Source organism: Amborella trichopoda, chromosome 10, assembly GCF_054954075.1.
Source record: "Amborella trichopoda isolate Santa Cruz 75 chromosome 10, AtrichopodaSantaCruz75HAP2 v2.0, whole genome shotgun sequence".
Lineage (NCBI taxonomy): Eukaryota > Viridiplantae > Streptophyta > Magnoliopsida > Amborellales > Amborellaceae > Amborella > Amborella trichopoda.
In genome coordinates this window covers 33,461,680-33,484,659 of record NC_142345.1, presented here as the reverse complement: position 1 = coordinate 33,484,659, position 22,980 = coordinate 33,461,680, and the positions used below count along the sequence as shown (strand labels likewise).

General features: G+C 36.9%; 1 protein-coding gene across 3 annotated transcripts; it reads left to right on the top strand.

The window, feature by feature from the left end:
* Positions 1 to 9,945: 9,945 nt before the first annotated feature.
* On the top strand, positions 9,946 to 21,254 carry LOC18446677 (uncharacterized). Of its 3 annotated transcripts, XM_020675113.2 has the most exons (5): positions 9,946 to 10,165; positions 11,708 to 11,996; positions 20,176 to 20,294; positions 20,368 to 20,418; positions 21,040 to 21,254. In XM_020675113.2, exons 2-5 carry the CDS (start codon positions 11,921 to 11,923, stop codon positions 21,151 to 21,153), a joined length of 360 nt encoding a protein of 119 aa, XP_020530772.1. In that variant the 5' UTR covers positions 9,946 to 10,165; positions 11,708 to 11,920; the 3' UTR covers positions 21,154 to 21,254. The 3 variants fall into 3 exon arrangements, with proteins under 3 accessions (XP_020530772.1, XP_088705612.1, XP_006856849.1); XM_088849486.1 differs by lacking the exon at positions 11,708 to 11,996; XM_006856787.4 differs by lacking the exon at positions 20,368 to 20,418.
* Positions 21,255 to 22,980: the final 1,726 nt, after the last annotated feature.

Genomic DNA, 22,980 nt, shown 5'->3' with positions numbered 1-22,980 from the left:
AGTATGGTATAAATATTCATGGGAAAGGATTATGGTATAAATATCAATGGGAAATGATTAGAGGAAAAATTTAGGACTCATAGAGCTAAGGTTTAGGATTCAATTAAGAAAACTAGGGGTAATTAGGTAAACTATACCTAGATTGGGGTTCATTTGTATCTCATTGGAATTTTCTAGGTTTTCTAATGATAGTTTGGAAAATAGAAAAGCTTGGGAGCAGAGAGTATAAATGATAGATTCTTGTCAGAGCTTTGGGACTCAAGAACAAGGTTGTGGCCTCTTGAATTGGACATTGAGAGATTTTTTTATAGGTTAAGGTGAGGGGATGGGATTTCGGATGAATGAACGAGATTTCATCATCAAATCACTTCAAATTGTGAAACAAACAACTTCAATTGTGCATGCTTCTACGTGTTTCTCTAGGTGGAGAAATATGATTTTCACGCAAAAGCCAAGGTCCAATACATAATGCGTTAAGCCTGGTACATATTGTATTGGATCCAATACATGTGTCATATCTAGCAATAATGTAGAATTTTAAATTTGTTTAGTAAATCAATTACTAATTTCAAATGGTATATCATGTTGAAGTGAGATTTGACCCGCCAAAAAGTTTATTTCATTCCCTACAAAATGGCATATGTTTCAAATGGGCCAAGATTTTAATAAGCCAGAGTTAAGGGGTCGACACATGTCACAAGAATAAAGTGGGACTCTAAGTTTATAGATAATAATATCGTAAAGAGTCTCAAAAATTAGGGTATGTACTTAAGGGTAGGTTATAGAGAGACACGAGAAATCATAAATTCTAAAGAGAGGCTCGTTTTTTTTGTAATTTAGAGAATAATCTCCCAAAAATAGTGAGTAGGTGTATATCTAGGGAGAGAGAGTGTATGTTTTTTTTGGGTAAGTTAGTGGGGGAGAAGGTCCCCCTACCCATTTTTCATTGATTAAATAAAAAGGAAACTATCACAGCCCCGCCTCCTAGTATCCTGCCGTACTTGCCCGAGGGCAACAGAGTGCGGGACCACGATCAGAGATAGCGAATGCCACTCAGGTGGGAGTGCGCTCTACACCTTATGAGGATTGAATCAGAGCAAACCACAAAAAAAAAGAAATCTCTAAACACTGCCATGCAAGGAACTGGACAAATTAAAACCAATTTATATACAAGCTCCAAAATTTTATTACAATTTGTGTCCAAGGCACCAAATGCCCAACAACAAAATACATGGCTACAACACAAAACAACTATATGGCCCACATCCATCTAACACCTACAATCAAAAGGAGTTTCCTCGTCAGGTGAGGGTCTTCAGCCACTAACAGTGATCACCCAACCACCCATCCTTGACCCGCGAGCTATTACTCTACATTGAAAAATCAACAAAAGGATGAGCTATAAAGCCCAGCAAACAGATCAAGCATCATACATTCCTGCCTATACAATGTTATTTCTAATCATCCTCAAGATTCATGCATGTGTCATAACATGGGGCCATGTATCATAATTCATTAGCAACAATGGAATAAGCACAAATCAGAATATCATACATCGAATGAGCTAACAGTCTATCAAATTAGTTCTATCAAAATAACAAATTAATGATTCAGACAAATATATATTAACTACAGGTAATCCTATCATCACCTACTTTCAAAGTAGAAGTCCTATCAATCAGGTCAAGTCAATCCTGTCACTTGGGACTTCTACCCTTACTCAAGAGGGAATACAATGACAAAAGGATGACTCATTACGTAATGCCTTTACGCACACACACAATCCCAATGCGCTTTGAGGCTTTTGATAGGCAGAGGCCTTGCAAGACACGACCATCTCCTTATGACCTTAATGTGAGAAAGCGTTACACTACGTAGTGCCCATATAGATTTGGGGGGCATGACCCTCCCAAATATTCCGTTCACATCCTAACCCCTGTCATATCATGGGAGTGAGAGAAAGATCTCAACTTCCGACACAATTTTCTTACCAAATCAGATTACATTACACTATCAACGGATGACATGTTGCGTAGTGTCTCTTATCACATCTCTGGCATCTTTGATTACAACCATGCACATTCACTATCACATAGGCATGTCTTATTACAACCATGCATGTTCATATCACATAGGTATGTCTTATTACAGCCATGCACATGCATATCACATAGGCATGTCTTATCACAACAGGCACATTCACTATCACATAGACATTTCTTATTACAACTATGCACATTCATATCACATAGACATGTCTTATTACAACCATGCACATTCATATCACATAGACATGTCTTATCATAACTATGCACATTCACTATCACATAGGCATGTCTTATTACAACTATACACATTCATGTCATATAGACATGTTCATTACAACCATGCATATTCATATCACATAGGCATGTTTTATTACAACCATACACATTCACTATCACATAGGCATGTCTTATTACAACTATGCACATTCATATCACATCGACATGTTTTATTACAATCATGCACATTCATATCACATAGGCATGTCTTATTAAAACCAAGCACATTCATATCACATAGGCATGTCTTATTAAAACCAAACACATTCATATCAGATATCCATATCTTATTACAACCATGGATATTCACAATTCATAAACATTCACTCTCTCATAAGCATGTCATGTTACAACCATGCCTATTCAAAAATTCAGAAAATAGCAGGAATTTTAGTTTGATAGTCCCTCAAAAAATTAGCATAACTTCTCATCCATAGGGAATTTCATCATGGTCCCAAAACCACTTTTGAAGTAGACTCACCCATCTTTCATTTAAAAGTATTTTGAGCTCACTTGGACACAATTTAGTTAGTAAAAAGTTCATTATGAAAACATGTAACAGTTCCAAAAATTCACTACAACCACTGCAACCACAACAATGACACCTTTATACAAAAAGGAGCATAAGTTCCAAGACATGAGGAATTTCAACATGGTCCCAAAACAAATTATGAAGTAGACTCACCATATTTCATTTAAAAGTGGTTTGAGCTCAATTAGACATAATTTGGTCAGTGACAAGTTCATTACGAAAATGTGTAACAGTTTTGGAAATTCACTGCAATCACAACAATGATACCTTTATACAAAACAGAACATAAGTTTCAAGACATGAGGAATTTCAACACGGTCCCAAAACCAATTTTGAAGTAGGCTCACGTATATTTCATTTAAAAGTGTTTTGAGCTTATTTGGATATAATTTGATTAGTGAAAAGTCCATTAAAAAAACCTGCATACAATTTTGGCATGTTTTAGCAAATGGCTCATAACTTTTTAATCAAGAGAGATATGGATATGGATCTTTCCCCCTTTCAATTAGACTCAAAGGGGTACTTCCCTATCCCCCTTTCAATTAGACTCAAAGGGGTACTTCCCTACCAAATTTCATAACCAACAGAATTATCTTTAATGCTCAATCTATCATACAAATACAAGTCACAGTCCTGAAAAAATGGGTCACATTCTAGCATAAATTCAATAGTATGCATCCACATCCATATTAAAAAATCATACTTATAGCCTTAAATTTCATGATTCAAAAAACTTATGGAGATATAGATGCTAGATCTACTTACTTGTATCCAAAAAATACTTCAATTTCCCCATGCAGGTCAAGTTTCCAAGCTTTCAAGAATGGTTCCAAGAGGCTAACGTTCTAAGGGCTTGAAAGGGGAGGGTCGTGAGTGAGAGAGAGAGAGGGCAAAAATCCATGGAGGGGTGAGAGGGGCAGTACTTATAAGCAAAAAGGGGAAGGCAACAGGCAGGTGGCAAGCAAGGGCTCACAAGTGGCAAATATAGCTAGGCAAGTGGCACTCGGTGGCATCCATGCATAACAGTTCCCGAGGCATCCACGCTGGGCAGTAACATCCACGGCGGTGTCATGCTTGGCGGCATCACACGTGGCAATGACACGCACGACAACGTCCTTTTCTCTTCGTCGCGCACGACGGCGTCCCTTCAACGCGCACGGCAGCTTGCTCTCTCTCCTACACGCACGGTGGCACCCCTTGCACGCACGACGGCTTGCTCCCTCTCTTACACGCAAGGTAGCTTGCGCTCTCTCTTACATGCACGGCGACATCCCTTGCACACACGGCGGCTTGCTCTCTCTCTTATACACATGGCGGCATCCCCAGCACCCACGGTAGCTTGCTCCCTCTCAACTGCCTAAAAACCTCGGTCCCTACAGAAACACATTTGTCATACAACCCTCTAATAGGTCAATTGCCCCAGATCATGAAATAGCAACGGATAAATAAAATCTGGTAGAGGACAGCGCCAAACAGTAGCGTCGGGGCCAGAAAGAGTGTGTGTATTTCTAAATTATAAGTGTATATCTAAAGAAACAAGAGAAATCCTAAATTTTAGAGAGAGGCCACATTTCTTTTTTTGTACAGAGAGAGAGAGAGAGAGAGAGAGAGAGAGAGAGTTTCCAAATTATAGGTGTATATCTCAAGAAAAATTACAAATAACTCCTAAGACTAGACTTTTAATGATTGTTATCCCCAACCAAACTGTTTTCACACTTTTCTAGCAAATAATCCCTAAAGTCAAAAAGTTTATTTTTTTAGACAAAAATGCCATTCTCGTACACAAGAAATCATTTTGGCGGGATTTGATGTGGACTGTCAGATCCGAGTATCAATTGCCGGACTGCACAATCAAATTGCCAAGCCCTTGTATTTATGTCGGATCGACCTTTGAATTGCTAGACCCCTTATTCCCGAAAAATGAGTGCCGGGCTACACTTTTCAAAAGCCGGACCCCTTGTTGCAAATGCTAAAGCGCTTTTCTAATCGTTGAATCCCTTTTTGTTCTGTTAACTTGTAATATCGGATCGCTACTGTTATTTATTGGACCGACATTACACTGCTGAACCGTTCTAAGAATACATCGAACCGCCTTTTTGTGGGAAAGAGGAGAGAGACGCATGGGTAAAAATAAGGGAGGGTAGTTTATACTCTTTTTTTTTGGGTTGGGGGGGGGGGGGGGGGGGGGGGGGGGTATTAGCTAGAAAAATATATTTTGGGGAAAAACGTTTTGCTAGAAAAATGTAGTTTGGAGAAAAAAGTTAAGTCGTAGAAAGTCTAGTTTGGGGTTTGTAATTTTCCCTATATCTAAAGAGATAGAGAGAAATCTTAAATTTTAGAGAGAGGCGACTTTTCCTTTTTGTATCCTAGAGAAAGAGATAGAAAAGGGAAGGATGTACAATAGACATGCACTTCCTAAAACCCTTGCATAAATATTGCATGCAATATTCTTAGAGAGAGGTGTACATGTAAAGAGATAGAGAGAAATCCTAAATTTTAGAGAGAGGCCATGTTTCTAAAAAATATTGCATTGCAATATTCTTAGAGAGAGGAATCTGTATCCTTTTTGTAATTTAGAGAATAATCTCCCAAAAATACTGTGCGGGTGTATATCTATAGAAAGAGAGAGCACTTCTAAATTATACGTGTATATCTAAAGATATAGAGAGACTCATTGATCCAATGTATCTCTAAAGATAGAGACTTCCTATAAATATTGTATGTAGAGATATAGGAAGAAAGGCAAGAGAAATCCTAAATTTCAAAGAGGGGCAACCTTTCCTTTTTGTATACTAGATAAAGAGATAGAAAAGGGATTGATATACATAAGTCATGCACTTCTTAACAATATTGTATAAATATTTATTTTTTTGACAAATGTTACTACTTTTATTGATAACTACAAAAAGAAAATTACATCATTAGAAACAACAAGAGACGGAAGAGAGGCTCCACCCTTTGCCAACAAATCAACCACACTATTAGCTTCACAATAAACATGAGAGAAAGAGACTGAAACAGTAGCTGCAATATACAGAGCCTCAGCTCTATATAAACTTTTCCCATTAAGAAATTATATGCCAATGACTATTTTGAAAAAATAAATATTTATTTTATCTGCAGGTGCACAAACTAGTAGGACTACTAAGGAAAAGTTCATCACATGAAGTATTTTTCATTTTTAAATGAGAGAAATGAAGTTTTGTATTGAACTATTGTACATATAATATTGCTACTTTTCCCTTTTATTTTGGCTATATTGCAGAATGGTATCCCTTTTCTTATTGGGACTCATATTATTGTATCACTAAAATAATAAGTTTGTTTATATTGTTATTATTATTCAATATAGTAATTGGTAACCATTTAGGATTAAAGAGAATCTGTTTTGATTATCTGTTATTATTGGAATAAATAGTCCAACGTTTGACGCGAAAGCAAAATAAACAATCAAGAACCGAGTATCATATTTGAGTGCTTGCAAACAAATTTTAATGAATGAATTTGGAGATGGATGATCGACTCGCATAGAAAAATTCGACAACTACAAGAGCTACTGAAATCAGTTCCACTGCAAATCAAGGTGGAAGCTCGTGAATACTTAAATAAATATGGCTCGCAAACAAATTTTAATGAACAAATTTGGAGATGGATGATCGACTCGCATAGGCAAATTCGATAACTATTAGAGCTACCAAAATCAGTTCTGTCGCAAATCCTGAGAAGCAATCTGAGCTCGACTATCACACACAATTCTATCGCTTAGGCCCGAGACCCTCTTTATAACTCAAATGGGAGAGTGATTGTATTCTCTGACACTCAACCTCTCTCTCTCAAATAAAGCTCTCACACTCTTTCTCGTGTGTGTGTTGTTGTATAGAAATGTCTACCCCTCCCCCTTTTAGTGAGAGAGAGGGCCCTCTCATTCTTGTGGGAGTAACCTTCTCATAAATGGGCACCATTAGAATGCATAGTGTATATCATTCATGGGTGAGTAACCCCCTCGTGATGATGTTCAAACACCCCCCACCTCCATGAAATAATGTAAGTCATGAAGGGGGTGTGATCGACTTGGGTGTGTCCTCACACTAAGGACGCACCCTCATGTCTACATCTCCCACTCGTTCTGTATGTGAGAAAGGTTACATATTCAAATAAGAGTTGTTGTTCAGTATTGCATTGTGAATATTATTTTATACAAAAAGAAAATGCAGTGTGTGACCCACTGGAATGAACATTCTATTAGAGAGATCCATACCAAGTTTCCAACCAACTGGCATAGAACACCTCATCTCTCTAATACCTACAAAATAAAAAATTACTCAACGTACCCTAGACCCGATTTGACCACACAGGGCTAAGTTCTCAACTAATCCCTCATGAGTCCAGCTCAGAAGATTACTTAGCTCACTCCTACACAATTACATTCAATGTACATGCAATGTGTACGATTTTCTTGTAGTACCAAGACATATTGTGCTATCAAATGGTCTTTCCTTATGACTTAAATTATTCTATTCTAGCCCGACCATTGTCTCAGTAAGTCTCAAATGAGTCTCATACTTGACTCTAAGGAGTATATACCAAGGTGAATAATCGAAGTAGAATTTCCTAATGCAGTCTAAGGTCTATGAGGGCATCATGCGTCACCTACTTATTAGCCTCGTATAGTGGCAAAAAGGAACATGGATCATCTTTTTCCACATGAGTAAGTGTCTTAGTCATTAATATAACACATGTGGTATGAATCACACGTCATAGTGGATCACATAAATTGTGCATCAGAATCCACACCATGCAGGTTAAAGTCTTTTCGCAACCAAGCAACCGGTCACCACCTAGCACTTCACAGTCACATCCATGTGTCAACATGAACATCCTTGATGTTCATCCCTGGCTTCTTACAAGCTACATGATCATAGGGACATCAATTTGAATAGATCATATCAATTCTCTTAATGGAATCTCATCTCGAACCCTTGGTCAAAGAGATAAACATACTATGTATATATCTCATCCTCTAATATCCCAGATATTGAGAGTAGCTCATACGAGCAATGAACTTTAGCATGCCAATGAATTAAATGACAAGTTTAAAGTGCACAAACCATCTATCATAATGTAAAATAACATCCATATTCTATTATAACAAGGGAGCAAGATCCTATAGAGTTATATAAAAGCATAGGGTCTTGAGGCCCATACTTCTTGCATGAATCTAATAAGTGGCTTTGATAATTGCCTTATTCAAGGGATCCGCCACTATTTTAGTTGTAAGAATATGAGTTAACACCACCTGTCCATGTACAACAATGCATCAAATACAATGATATCTAACATCAATGTGCTTTGACTTTCAATGGTACTTAGGGTATTTTGCAAAAGCGAGTTGTTTTATCATGAAATACAGTGACATGCTCATTAGCAGTTGCAATAACACCCAATTTTCTTAGGAATCTCTTTATCCATATAACTTCTTATACTGCTCCACTATAAATAATGTATTCAGACTTCATAGTGGAGAGAGCAACACATGAATGCTTCTCGCTACACTATGAGACTGCACTGCCTCCTAGCAAGAAGACATAACCTAAAGTTGATTTACACTCATTTAGGTCTGCTGCCCAATCAGCATCACTATATCCCGTAACCACAAATCGGTTCCCTAGAAACATCGCATCTGACCCGAAGTTCCCCTAAAGTATCAAAAAATCATCTTCATTACTTGCTAATGATCTTGTCAAGGATTACTCTCATACCGGCTAATAAGACCCCCCTGCATAGCCAATATCTAGATAAGTGCAGAGTATCACGTACATCAAACTACCAGCCACACTTACATTTTGACATTTTGTTCCTCTCAAATTTTAGTAAGTGAATGAATAAAGCTAAAAACTTTGGTCATTTTGAGGGAAGAGAGAATAATCACAATACTACTATCATTGGTACAAGTTAGCAATCCAGGCCATTGGGAATTGGGCCATTAGAAAAATATAAGGAATCAAACAATTCCAAGGTCCATAAACCCGGATTGACTGCTTATTAGTCTCAATCCTATAGACAAAGTATATAAATAAACCTTTTTTTATAGGTGCGATTTGTATAGAGTCGATGCTCTAAACAATCAAATTAAAGCCCACCTTCAGATAGTATCAAAAAATATAGTTTCAATACTGGAAAGTCTTGTGATAGCCTTAAATTCTATTTTCATCTTTAATTATAAAATTTAAAGCATAAAAAGTAGTGTAAATCAGGCATATCCATAAAAACTTGAAAATCTTGAAAATTGATGGTCGAAAACATGTGTCACAAGATGCACTATTTCCAAAACTTAAAATCATTTTTTTTTCTTCTCATGTCCATGCATCTTGATGTTGAGATGATCAATTTGAGGATATTTGAGCATCAAAACAACCTCTTCCAGTTAAAGTTTTGAGGTAGGTTCTAATTTGATTGTTTAGAACTTAGTTCTATATAAACTTTACCCTTTTTTTATGGGTGCGGTTTGTATAGAGCCTAAGCTCTAAACAATCAAATTAGAGCCTACTTTCAAATAGTGCTAAGAAATATGCTTTGATAGCTTTAAAAGTTTTAAAGCTTCAAAAATAATATAGATCAACATATCTAAAAAAACTTGAAAATCTTGAAAATTGACGGTTCAATTACAAAATATACTATTTTCAAAATTTGAAATCTATTTTTTTTTCATGTCTATGCATCTTGATGTTGAGATGATCAATTTGAAGATATTTGAGCATCAAAACAACCTCTTCTACTTAAATTTTGGAGGTAGGCTCAAATTTGATTGTTTAGAGCCTTCACTCTATATAAACTTTTCCCTTTTTTTATTTTAGTACAAAAAAGCCACGACAACTCTTGCCGTTAGATTGTAAATCAGGTGTGTTAGTAGCGAAATTCAAGATTCAAAAAGAAATTTTTTTTTTATCAAATTTGACAAGCTAGTAATGATGTGACCTCTTTTGTGATAAGGGTATGTGTCTCACACAAGCCCAATGAAGTGTTAGTTTGGCCACGCATATTTTGGCAAGGCGAATAAGAAGCGCCTGTAGATATTATACCACGAAGGGACGAGGGTGGCGCACAACTGAAAATGTTCGACCCAAAAAATCCCTAGCAACTCAACCATCCATCTCTCTAACCCTTTCTCACTCAAAACCTGCAACTCGACCATCAATTGCCAATCGCCCAAACGAAGCTCAACCCTCCAGCAACTCCTGTCCTCCTCAGCTCAGGTCTATTCCCCTCATCGCCCCCATTGCTGCAAGCTAAGAGCTCAGCGAAGGCTACGGTGAGTCCTTTTTAATTTTTTTTATTTTTTATTGCTCAAAAAAATAACCCAGATATAAATGAGATTTTATTTCTGATTTAGGTTCTTTTTTTTTTTTTTTTTTTTTTTTTTTTTTTTGCTGTTTTTTCTGATTAGGCTCAAATAAGATTAGCTCCAAGTCTACAGAGAGCTTTTTTATTTGATTTTTTGTTTCTGTTTTTTTTCCCCTGTTTATGCACAAAGAAGAAAACCCTCATATAGTGACACAGTTTATTTATTTATTATTTGTGTTTTATTTTTCTAGTTACATAAATTTTGATGTGGGTTTTCTGTTTATTGAGAGGTACTCTTCGGGGTTCAAGAGTTTGATTAATTTGATTTTGTGTCTATTATGTAAAGTTTTTTGGGCTTTAGGTGTTTGATTAATGGATCATTGTTTCTATCATCTTGTGTTTGTGGTGTGTCATTGAACTAATTTTCATTTGGTTTTATGAGTTAATAATCGAAGTACTCTTTTATTCTTTTTAGTTTTGTCTATTGATGAAATCTTATTTAGGAGGTTGTATTATGCAGTAGGATTTGATATCTATAAAAGTGGGTTCTATTCTATTGTCATTTGCTTATATAATTTATGGGGTTTTCTGTTATTTGGTTTTTGTACAACATTGGGTTGAAATTTATGGAGGAATATCCTTTGCAGAATGATATATTCTTGGGTTTTTCTGGTTACTTGACAAGTTCTGGGGTTTAATTTTGTTATGTTGTTGTTGAAATGGCATTATCTCTCACTGGCTAATAGAAAGTTGTGAAATTGAAATTTTTAACCATGTTCACTTCGTTATCCATGTGACAAGATCATTCTAGATTGAATTGCGATGTTTGTCATATAATTCAGTTTGGAAGTTGTAAGTTTGAACTATTTTACCTGCTTTGGTTTGTTTTAAGTTTAGTTTCTGCTTTAGATGTTGTGGCATGTTGATTTCTCACGTTCTGGTTTTGAAATTCGCTCTTTATTAATACATATTATGCGGTGCAAACAATGTTGTGTTATGCTTGTATACCAAGCATTCAGAGTTTTGAGATTAATATACGTAGATATACAATTTATTGATGTTGATCTTGAAGTAAAATTATTTGTGATACTTCTCTGACTTTAACCCTCTCGGTTCATATAACTGTTATTTTTCTTTCTTTGTAATATTCATAGGCAATTTAATTCTTTTAGTCTCTATATTCTTTTTTCATGTCTCTTTCTCGTTGATTTCTCAAAACATAAAAATTGCAGAAGTATCATGATTGGGAACTTACTTTTAGTTTCACTTGGCTTAAGAATTCTGTGTGATTAACTCCGCCTCTCTGTTTCCTTATACGTGTTGCAATTTTATTGAGGCTATTTCTAAGTTACATAGATGCAAGATTAAATTTCAATCTTAACCATGCATTGTCAGAAATGCATTAGATAGATAGTAACAAGAAAATCTTATTAAAAAATATTCATTAAACGCATCAAATCATGAAAATTCATAATGAACGATTAAAACATGTTGTTTCTTGCTTTCCCAGCATCAACATTACCAAACAGGCAAAAATAGCAGCACCACAGGTTCCCAACATACAGGCTGCCAATTTTCACTTTCTTCCATATTCCAGAAAGTCAGCAGCAGGGAGAATCCCTGGGAAATTGCAGAGAAAGTTATCAAATGCACCCTTAGGGACTCAGCTGAATGAGTGTATTGGATAAGAGACTTGAATAAACCTAGAAATATTTTTGCCTCCATGGATTCATCATCTACGGAGAAGCGCCAACGCCTCTCTTGCACCAAGTATTTTGACGCTCTCTGGTTCTGTTACTGTAAGCTACCTGTCCTATCAATTACTTTCGCCATTATCTCTCTTTTTACTTTTCATGTATATATTGTAGGCTTTTGGTTTTGATTTTATAAGGGAAGTTTGGTCAATATCTCCACTGTAACTGCCTCTCTTTAGCATAGATTCCATTTCATGTCTTCTGTTATTGTATCATCATTCTCATTTGACATGGTGTAGGAAGATTGTCGAGCTTCAATTGAGTTTATTTTCCATCGAAATTAGGAGGAACTATGTTGGCAATTGCCATACATTTCTCTTTAATTCTTTTTGACAATGTTATTTTATTTATTTTATTAGTAATTCTTCTTTTATGGGTGAGTTTTTTTACGGAAGATCCAGGTAAGGGGCTTGCCCCTGCCATGCAAAATACTTTCCCTTCATTTATTTCTTTTGCCAATGATAGATGCAAGGAACTCCATGCTGAACAAGTGCATTGATTTTGACTTACCCAAAAAAAAAGTGCATTGATTTTTGCTATGCAGTTGAATTTCTGCATTTTTTTATGATTTTGAGGAAATGAATCCTCTTGTTCGTATGTATTGCTGATATTTGACATGGGAAATTTTTTTTTCACAATGGATCAAATTGAAAAGTAAGAATGGGTGAAATTCAATGGGTATTGTCAGTAGTCTAATGTGATAGACGTTCCAGATTCTTTGAACCCAAAACATTTTGACCTGCAAAATGATTAAAGAAACTTGGCGCCTCACTTGGCATGCTCTGAAGTCAGTCTATTACTTACAAAAAGGTCACTTGGCAGCCAATGGAAAACCACCAACTATAGATGATCAACAATGAAAATTTTACTCTTATAAACTAATTACAAGGTACATAGATCCTTCTTCAACTTTTCCAATGACACTAACTAGCTCTACGAGTTCTATTAATTTTTTCCCCTTAATGACTTTTGACGGAAAGAGAAGAATACATCTTCATTAGGGGGATCTTATTACAGTTTGAAGCCTTTTATGACTGCAAAACCATGGCTAAAGGAAATAGATTGGGAAATTATACATGTTGCATCACGATGTCTACTGTAGGCTAATCACAATGCAAGCGATGTGTGGATCTTCCACTGTTCTTTTAATTTGTTCAATTCACGCTTCATGCTCATTGTTTCTCTCTTGCTTTACTCACTATTTTGGTTTCCTAAACCATAATTGGGCCAATTCAATAAAAGAATCGTCTAATGTTGTAAAGGACAAGAATAATTGGGAACTTTCGCTTTCTTCCTAAGAAAGAAAAATTGGATCCAACTAGAAATATTTAACTGAAATTTAAATCTGATAGCATTGTTTCGAAAAGCAGCCCGCCTAGCGCCTACACAGGCCAGGGGGGCCTAGGCGCATTGCCCAGGATGGACGGGTGAACTAGGCAGGCACCTAGGGACAACACCTCCCCAAAGGGCCAAAATTGCCCCCAGGTGGGGGCATTTTTTGTGTTTTCTCCCCAAGATAAGGGGGAAATGGGGTTTAGAAATATTATTGAAATTTAAATCTGATAGCAATGTTTCAAAAAGCAGCTCGCCTAGCGCCTACGCAGGCCAGGGGGGCTTAGGTGCATTGCCTAGGCTTGGACGGGTCAACTAGGCAGGCACCTAGGAACAAGACCTTGCCAAAGGCCCAAAATGGCCCTCAGGTGGGGGCATTTTTTTTTTTTTTCCCGAAGATAAGGGGGAAATGAGGTTTCTAAGCCCCTAAACCCATTTTCAACCCTAATAGACTCAAACTCAAAAACTTTATCAAATTTCAAATTTGGTTGGACTGAACTTCAAATTTGAATTTTTCAAAAATTGTTTGAAACATCATTCATTTGTTTAGGATACATTTTCATGCATTTTGGATGTTTATTAGAGGAATATCAGCGAGATTTTGAGATTGGCAAACATCTCAAAACATTGACGATTGGGTTGGAAGTATGGTCATAACCCGAATTGGAAGGACAAAAAATGTATAAGGATTGTAAACGAGATACTAATGGGGGTATAAACCAGTTCAAGAAACACCTTGCCGGTGTTGGGGGATGCCCATTGTAAGAAGGTCCTTGAAGCTTTCAGGGAGGAAACTAAACAATATTCAAATTTGGTAAAACAGAAAAAGAACAAAAGGAGGTTTGCATAGCAATTTTTAAGGGCTGGGGTTTGTGTATTTGATTATGATGAGAATGAGGATGAAGGGGTGCTAAGGTAGATCAATGGCTTTGTTCCAGTCTAGGAGAGGTAAGGGAGTTGCAATTGGGTGTGGGCCTAAGAGGTCTAGGGTGAAGGGGCCTATGTATTGTTTTTGTCCCTAACCTTGATGTTACAGTTGAGAAAATAAAGAAGCAGGCCACCTTTGAAAATTAATTCGATCAAGAAGAGAGAAACTGAGTAAATAAGTACATTGCTCGGTGGACATATGAGGTGGGCATTCCTTTCAATGTTGCTTGCTGAAGTAGCTTCTACACCATTGTGGAAGCAATTGGCCAATTTGGGCCTGAGTTGAGGTCATCAACCCCATATGAGATTTTAGAGCCTCTTTTGAAAAAGAGGTGGAACTTATGAAGGAGTTTGTCAACTGACAAGAGAAGGCATCAGCTTAATATGGGGTATCTAGTATGACGGACTCTTGGAGTGATAGCAAGACGAGTTAGATGAATTTTGGTCAACTATTCTTTAGGGACAATTTTTTTGAAATCTATTGATGACTACATGATACTTGATACATATATAAATGATTGAGATGGGTATTGAGGAGGTTACTTAGCAGTGTGTTAATCAGGTAGTCACAGACAATGCTGCTCCTAACATAGCTACTTCTAATTTGTTGAGCCCAAACTACCGTAGTATCTTTTGGACACCATGCTCAGCCCATTGCATAGACTCATGCTTGATGCTATTGGCGGTATGTTTAGGATTAAGGCACAATTAGTAAGGCTAGGTCAGTTACAACCTTCATCTATGCCACACCCTCACTTTTAACATGACGCACAAGTTTACAGAAAAGGAGATAGTGAGGCCGGGGGGCACAAGATTTGCTACTTGGTTCTAGTTTGCATAGCATATATATGAGGAGAAACTAGTTGAGGGAGATGTTTACTTTTGAGGATTGGATAGGATGCAAGTGGGCCAAGCATCAATAAGGAAAGAAGGCATGAGATACCATCCTATCTAGGAATTTTTGGCGTGCTGTCAAGCAAGTGCTTAAGGCATATTTTTTCCCCCTTTAGTGAGTGTTTTTTTTCCCCTCCATGGGCTACATATGTGAGTCAATAGAAAGTCATAAGAGATAGATAGTTGAGAACTTGGGCGATGATGAGAACCTCTCTAAGCCAGTTTGGGAGATTGTTGATGAGAAGTGGGATAGGCTGCTATCTTTACCATTGCATTTACCTAGTTATTATTTGAACCCAACTTTTCTGTTTTGTTGATATAGATATTTAGACAAATGACATAATTATGATTGGATTTAATCTTTGTCTTGAGAGGCTCGTTCCTAGTTAGGAAATCTAGGATTAGATATGTGCTGAGGAAATAATTCTATACAAGTGTGCATTGAAGCCATTTGGGAGTGCCACGACGGTGAGGCAAAGGGTCAAAATTTGATCCAAGTAATATTTAAATTTCTATGTGTTTTAATTACTTACTTTCACGTTTTGAGTTTCAACTTTTTAGGTCAGGTTTCACGTTTGATGTTTCATTTCATTATAATTCATAATTAACTATGGACATCGCAATCAATTTGCAGCCCATTGGTGGAGCAAGCATGAGTATAGTGCTCCAAACTAACAATCGGGGCCATTGGGTTCTTGAGCCTAACCACTAGCTCATTTGGTTATGAGCGGAAATGGAGTGCTTTTGAAATGGTATGTTACTTTGCTTAATATAATGTTGTCATGTTAAGTCTTTAACTTTACTCTATCAAGTACTTAAATTTTATCATTTTTTTTTTTGTGAAACTGAAATTTAATCAAATTATTAGTTCAACAATTAGTAATTACTATCTAATTAATATTTTTGGGAAAGTAGACTTAAATGGGCTGGCCATGTAACATAGGCCTAATACAACACTGATTAGGAAGTGCGATTTGGTTCAAGTAGAAGGCTCTAAAAGGGAGAGGGTAAGGCCCAAAAGGACATGGTTTGAAGTAGTGAGAAAAGATATGGTGACTTATGGTCTTATTGAGGGTATGACCCTTGATAGAGCAGAATAACTTAACAAGATTCGTGTAGCCGACCCCAAATAGTTGGGATAAGGCTTGGAAGATGATGATGATAATATAATTGATATTTTTCATTTTATGTGTTTGTTCCCATATAGGTTCATACAAAGAAAAGAAACATGCTTGGATCAAGGAGGTGCGATGACTTCGTTTATTTGAAGTACAATTGAAGATTAAAGGAAAGATTTGCCAATGGCGATAAAAGAGACCCACTTAAAATGAAGGACATGGAGAATGCTATTGAGTGGTTTGTTTAAGAGGATGAGGTCAAGGGGCATGAGGGACTGACATGGGATATGGTTTAAAAGGTATCTAGTAGAGCAGTCGACTCTCGTAGGGCCACTAGATTATCCACAGTTGTTGGGATCTGGAGCGAGAATGGTACCAGGATCGGGATCGGGTGCAAGGGATTGTAAAATGCTAGAAGATCCCTATGCTCGGGAACGTTCTCTGTACGATGCACATGTTAAGGATCGAGATTCCTATATGTTGGCGATCAAGATTCCCACCTTTTGGGGATCTTGATCTTGACCTGTTGGGATCTAGATCCCAACTTTTTGGGGATCTCGTACTAGCCTAATGTGTATGATAATCTAGAATCATGTATAGTTTTTAACATAGGGATCTTATGATTGATAGCAAGCAAGCAATGGTTGTGTTGCTAGTTGGCTATAAACAAAGAAAATTATCAGTTTGGTTGTTGTCTTGGTCTTTAAGGTAGGGCTCAAAATCCCTAACAGCAGGAATAGGGATCCCTATGAGTGGGGTTCGAGATCCCAAAATTTAAAAATCAAGATCCCCGAGAGATCCGATCTAGGAGCTACAAAATCGAGATCCTAGAAGGGATCACTTACCAAAGTAGATCCTGGTAACTATGAGATTATCTTCACAAAGGAGGAGGGGTGAGAGGAAGAAGAGGAGGAGGCAGATTTATAAGAATTGGAGGAGGACGAGTGTTATGTTGAAGAGGGAGATGATTTGATGATGATGGACAATGGAGTATGGTCTATGGACTATAAATTATGAATTGTGATTTGTGACTATGGGGTGTGTGTGTGTGTGTGTGTGTGTTTTGGTTGTTCTAGTAGTCTAGTACTTTGGTTTGGAACTTTGGATTATGGGACTTCAATATTTTATGACGTGCCAATGTATTATTGTCATTTGCCCAATGTGATATGGTACTAGTTTTATGTTTATGGAATTTGGAGTGAGTTTATGGATTGTGTACTTTTGGTAGTACCATAGTATTATGGTTGGGATTTGGTATGATTCCACATGAAAATGTATAAAAATGCCGGAATATAGGCATTTTTATACAAAATTTGGACTTAAAACAAGATTCCCAGGACACCCTCTTGCCCATGTTGAACCTGGGCTGCCCAGGTCTTTGGGTGCATGCCTAGGCACTGGACAACCAGGATCCCCTTGGCCGCCTAGGTACTGCCCTATAATTTTTTGAAACACGGACAAATAGTGTTACATAATTTCACAAAGCCATGCTTTATACTCATAATTTGGTCTAGCATGTTCTTTGAAACACACTAACTACAATGAAACCATTATTTGACAAGTGAAATTAAGAGTACCAATTATATTGAGGTCAAAAATGAATTCTTAGATGTTGATAAAAAATATTCTTACATGAGTAGCAGGTGACTAATGTAACATCATCAAATGGGAAGTTTGAGAGTGGCAATTTGTGGAGCCAAGCTAACACGATCAAAGAATCATAATGCTTGGGGAGGATGCCTAATCCTTACTCCCGTGTGAACATGAAATCTAGTAAGGAGATAAAGCTTTTTTGAAGGAATGGCATTTGGGGGGAAAATTCTTGTTGGTTGGGACAATTTTTTTTCTCCATGATTATGTTTTTAAACTAGTGTCTTTCATTGTACCTTTGGTTTAAACTCGGTATATGTGTACTCGTGTTTATTGTGTAGTGTATTTTTAGCTTCATACCAAAAGATAAAATAAAAAAAAGGTGTGGTTTGTTTAGAGCCAAGGCCCTAACAATCAAAGTATAGCGCACCTTCAAATAGTGTTGAGAAATGTGGTTTCAATGCTTAAAATCTTTGTGATGGCCTTAAAATATGTTTTCATCTTTAATTATAAAATTTAAAGCTTCAAAAATAGTGTAGACCGAGCAGATCTATGAAAACTTGAAAATCTTGAAAATTGACGGTCCAAAAATGCGTTACAAGATGCACTATTTCCAAAACTTGAAAACCAATTTTTTCTCATGTCCATGCATCTTGATGTCGTGATGATCAATTTAAGGATATTTGAGCATCAAAACAACCTCTTCTAGTGAAATTTTTGAGGTGGGCTCTAATTTGATTGTTTAGAGCCTCGGCTCCATATAAACTTTTTCCAATAAAAAACAAAGAGAAAAGAAAGAAATAATAGCTCCAAGGCCAGACATTGACCTTGATACCAGTAAGACAACGATTGGATCAGTCTGGCCAGTTCAATCGCTTTGGATCTGAAGTGGACTATCAACTGGTTTACTTGATGGTTCCTTCCTCTTGAGAAGCCCAGAGAACCAAGTTGAACCTTCATCACTGGGTTGAATGGCTTATTAAATGCTTCAACTTGAATGGGACTGCCTTTTCCATATGGTTTCTTAATTTGATTTGGTTTTAATCAGTGTTTTAAAATGCAAGATGCGACCCAATGTGTTGGGGGGGGGGGCGATGCGGTCCAGACGCGGGTGCATCGCTGCGATGCGGTCCAAACGTGGGTACATCGCTGTGATGCGATCAGTAAATATAAAAAATTCTAAAAAATCTAATAAAATAGGTTAATGCATAAAAGAAAAAATATGGAGGTGATTTATGTTTTATCAAGTATTTAGAGTATTCATTAACTCCAAAAGTATCAGTTGTCGCCTGTCGGAGATTCTGTATCGACTATCTCCTGATAGAAACTAGAAACTTGAAACTAGCTTCATAAAACCTTCAACAACCATAAACACATATTTGCAACCACAAACTTCAAAGTTACAAAATACAAACTAAAAGTCTATGAAGATTAAAGAGTTCAAAAGTCAAGCTCAAGACAAATCATCGTCATTTCTCAACTCTCAAGTCTTGAGATTCTAAATTTCAAATCCTAATCCGAGAAGTTATCTTGAGAGTCTCCATGTGCATCATCATTCTAAACTTCGCCTAAACTTCCTCAAATCAACACCCCAAAAGAAGTAAATCGACAACCAATCATTAAGCAATACAAAACTCTAATAACTTCACAAAAAATTATTTCCACTTCTTATTTTTTTATTGATTTGATTCATAAAAAGCCATGATGTGGCTGTTTTTAGTTGTTTTTTTTGGGGGTGGTATAATACGCTCTAAAACCCTTTCCCCCCATTTTCAGGGCTCAACATGTCCAACGTACCCCTGCCCGAGGGCTTTTTTTTTTCCACGGAAATGACTGGCCGCATATGCGGATTATGCAGGATGCAGCCGCATGTCCGGTCTGTTGTGATGCACTTCCCAGCGCTTACTCTTTATACAGCTGCATTTTAAAACCATGGTCTTAACTCACTTAGGTTGAGGCGGAGGGCTCCTAAAGAGTGTCCTTTCTGTTCTGAACTTTTGAGCACCTCTGCTTTATTTTTCTTGTATTTTGAATCATAAATAATCCTTCAAATTTAACAAGATTCCATTGTTAGTGTGCCTGCTATGCTATATGTGGGTGCGTCAGTTTCTTTGCTTGGGTTTAAAAGAGATCCTGGTGTCTATCTCAAAAAGGAAAGCATGTTTCCGTTTAATCATATGGTAGATTCACATCTTCCAGAGATCAGACTTCTGGTGTGCAGGATTATAACTTTATATTTGATATATAAATCCTTTTGTTTGGATTTGATATCACTCTTCTGTTTCCATTATGGCAGGCTTTATGTACTTCTCATGTCTGTTTTTGTTAACATGAAAAGCTTATCTCTCTGCTTCTCTTGGCAGCTCCGGTTCACCAAATGCAGCAGTATTATAGGCTTGGAGTTCTGGATAATTGCTCTGAAAAGTGGAATGCACTAGTTGATTGTCTTAATCTAAAAACAAAACGGACATCTGAAGTCGAGGTAATATAAGAAACCGGAGTTGTTGGCTTTATCTACATCTTGATATGAGAGACTTTCATTGCTTTCTATACAGTACTTTCCTGACAATTCACCTCAGCATGATGCAAGTGCAGCACCTAAAGAAGTATGATTTCTTCTGAGGCATTCCTTATCTCTAACAGAGGATAATTTCTTCTGAAGCCTTCCTTATCATCTATGTATAACCTTTGTCTGATTTTGATATTGTTCAGGTATAGATATATATTCATTTATAGGGGCTCTTTTCTGAGGTCTCCATATGGCTTGAGAGGGTATTCTCTTTATTTGAACAAAACATAGTGAATATATGTGTTTCTACTTCCCGGTGCTGCCATTTGTGCATTCTGAAATTCTGAAATTTACCAAACCTGATACTGCTGACGTAACTTGAATGCTATCAAAGGGACATGGTATCAGATCTTGAATCAAAATATCATTTGCACGTTTGACTTCAAGAGGACCATGACTGACTATCTTGAATTCAAGCCAGGGCAGTTTTCAGTCTTATAGTGCAAGAACGGCACCATGATTGGATTTATACTTTTTCCTAGTACTTTTCAATTGTTTAGTATCTGCCGCTTGTCATGTATCACATGTTTGTGTTACCTGCTTTCTTCATATCAGGGATCTTTATATACTGGTCCTGCATGTTTGTGCCTATGCCTCATTAGTGTATTGAAGATTGATTTCTCTTTGGTAACACTCCATGATATTGGTTGTGATTCAGGAGATTCTTGAGGCTCGTGAGAAGAGCAGGACCCATATTTGGTCATTCCGAAATGTGGAGGAAGCTTCGACGCATTGGCAAGAACTGTTTGGTCACATAAATGAGGGTGAATGACAAAAACATGTTGCTGGCTTTTGGGTATATTCATGCTTACCCTTGGAATTAAATTGTAAAAATTCGAGTCTCAAGTAATAAAATTTCTGCTTAAAGGTGTGTCTGGATGCTTCCCAAAATGCATGCTACATGTTTTCAGTGGCTTTTTCACTGAGGACTGGAATATGTGCCAGTGGCTTCTTTGGATGCTACTTTTTACTTGTTTTTTATGTGTGCATCGGTACAAGAAACACCACCACTTTGTTTAAAGAATTGACACATAAATCACGCAAATAAGCTGTGAGTCTTCCACTTTATTCTTGTGGTGGTTGTACAATTGGGCTGAGCTTAGGTTTCGGCATCAAATTTAACCAACTGGCAGCCTTCTGCCATTGTTTTGGTTTCCATGCTTTTTTTGGTGCTTTTATGAAATGTGCTTCACATTTGACTACGTGCTACATTTAACACTCAATATAATTGTGTCCATTTTGTCTGTGAGTGACTTTAGAAACCTGAAGATGGACATTGGGTTCAAGCTAATAATTGTCCTAACAGGATTGTTCATATGGGTTGAGTTATATTTCAATCAAGGTTCCTTCGAACCACGCCTTATAGTGAGACACTTTTGCATTGTTATATTTTTGAAAGTTGAAACCCCTCCAACTTCAAAGAAGGTTATATGAACATTTCACGTACAGGCATCTTGATATTGTCACTTAGGGAGCAACTTCAAAAAATTCTAAAATCAAAGCCTAGTGTAGACCATCCAGTTGGATTAATTAATCTGAAAAGTTACTTTCAGATTTGGGAAGATGGTTAAATGAAGACAATTTGTCTCCTAAAAGTTTGAACTTGTGCTTATCTTTATGATAAGCGATAATTCATGATTGCTATTTGTAGTTTGGTAATAAAGTTTGGTGTTTGCTTATTCAACCTGGTACTAGTTGAATGATATTTGTATTTGACGCAAAGGTTCAAAAATTTTAGGGACATGATTTATTTGCTTGTTTCATTTCATGTTTTTAGTATTAGGAAATCAAAAAAGTCGTGCTTGTTATAGTTGCTCAGTTTTGGGTTTTCATAATTTGAATATTGTTTTTTTTAATTACCTCAAAAAAATGTTCTTTTTTTGTTTATTTGATCATATGGGGAATCATGATTCTGGGTTTGGGCTTCACCGTTTGAGGTGAGGTGTTGGCCATTGCAACCCTTCATCCTAAGTTCGAATTTAACAAGTGAACTTCTGATAAAACTGACATGTAATTTGGACTAGAGTCTACTGACCTGAAGAGCTTTGGATGGCTCTAAAGGGAATATCCAATACTCTAGTTTTGGCTGATGCATTCTTTGTCGTGGGTGTGTGTAGCAAACTGCTCACATGTTCCAAACCCAATATTTCATAGTATCTGAGGGTTACTTAGTTAGGAAAGAACATCCTTGTTGATGTAGTTATTTTTCCTTAATCAGAAGCATGCATTAGTGGCTTGGTTTCTTATTCGTTAAGGGCATATCTTTCATGTACTATTCAATACAAACCCAAATAATATCTTCAGGACTGTATTGCTTGTATCAACCACACATGGAGGTTTGGTGTTTGATGGAATGGGGTGTGGATATGTTTTGTGGGTCGAAGGGTATAAGCTTGCTTTCTTTTGGTGAACACGTAAAAAATAATTGAAGGATGAAGGCCGCAAGTATCTCATCTGTGTTTGTGAGTGGACTAAGAAAAACCACGTTTAGGACATTGATTTCCTTTTAGATATCCATCTATGGCCTCTGTGTAACAGATTTTAAAAGCAAACATCAGGGAATTTTACTCCATGCAACGATTTTTGTTGCCAGTGGCTT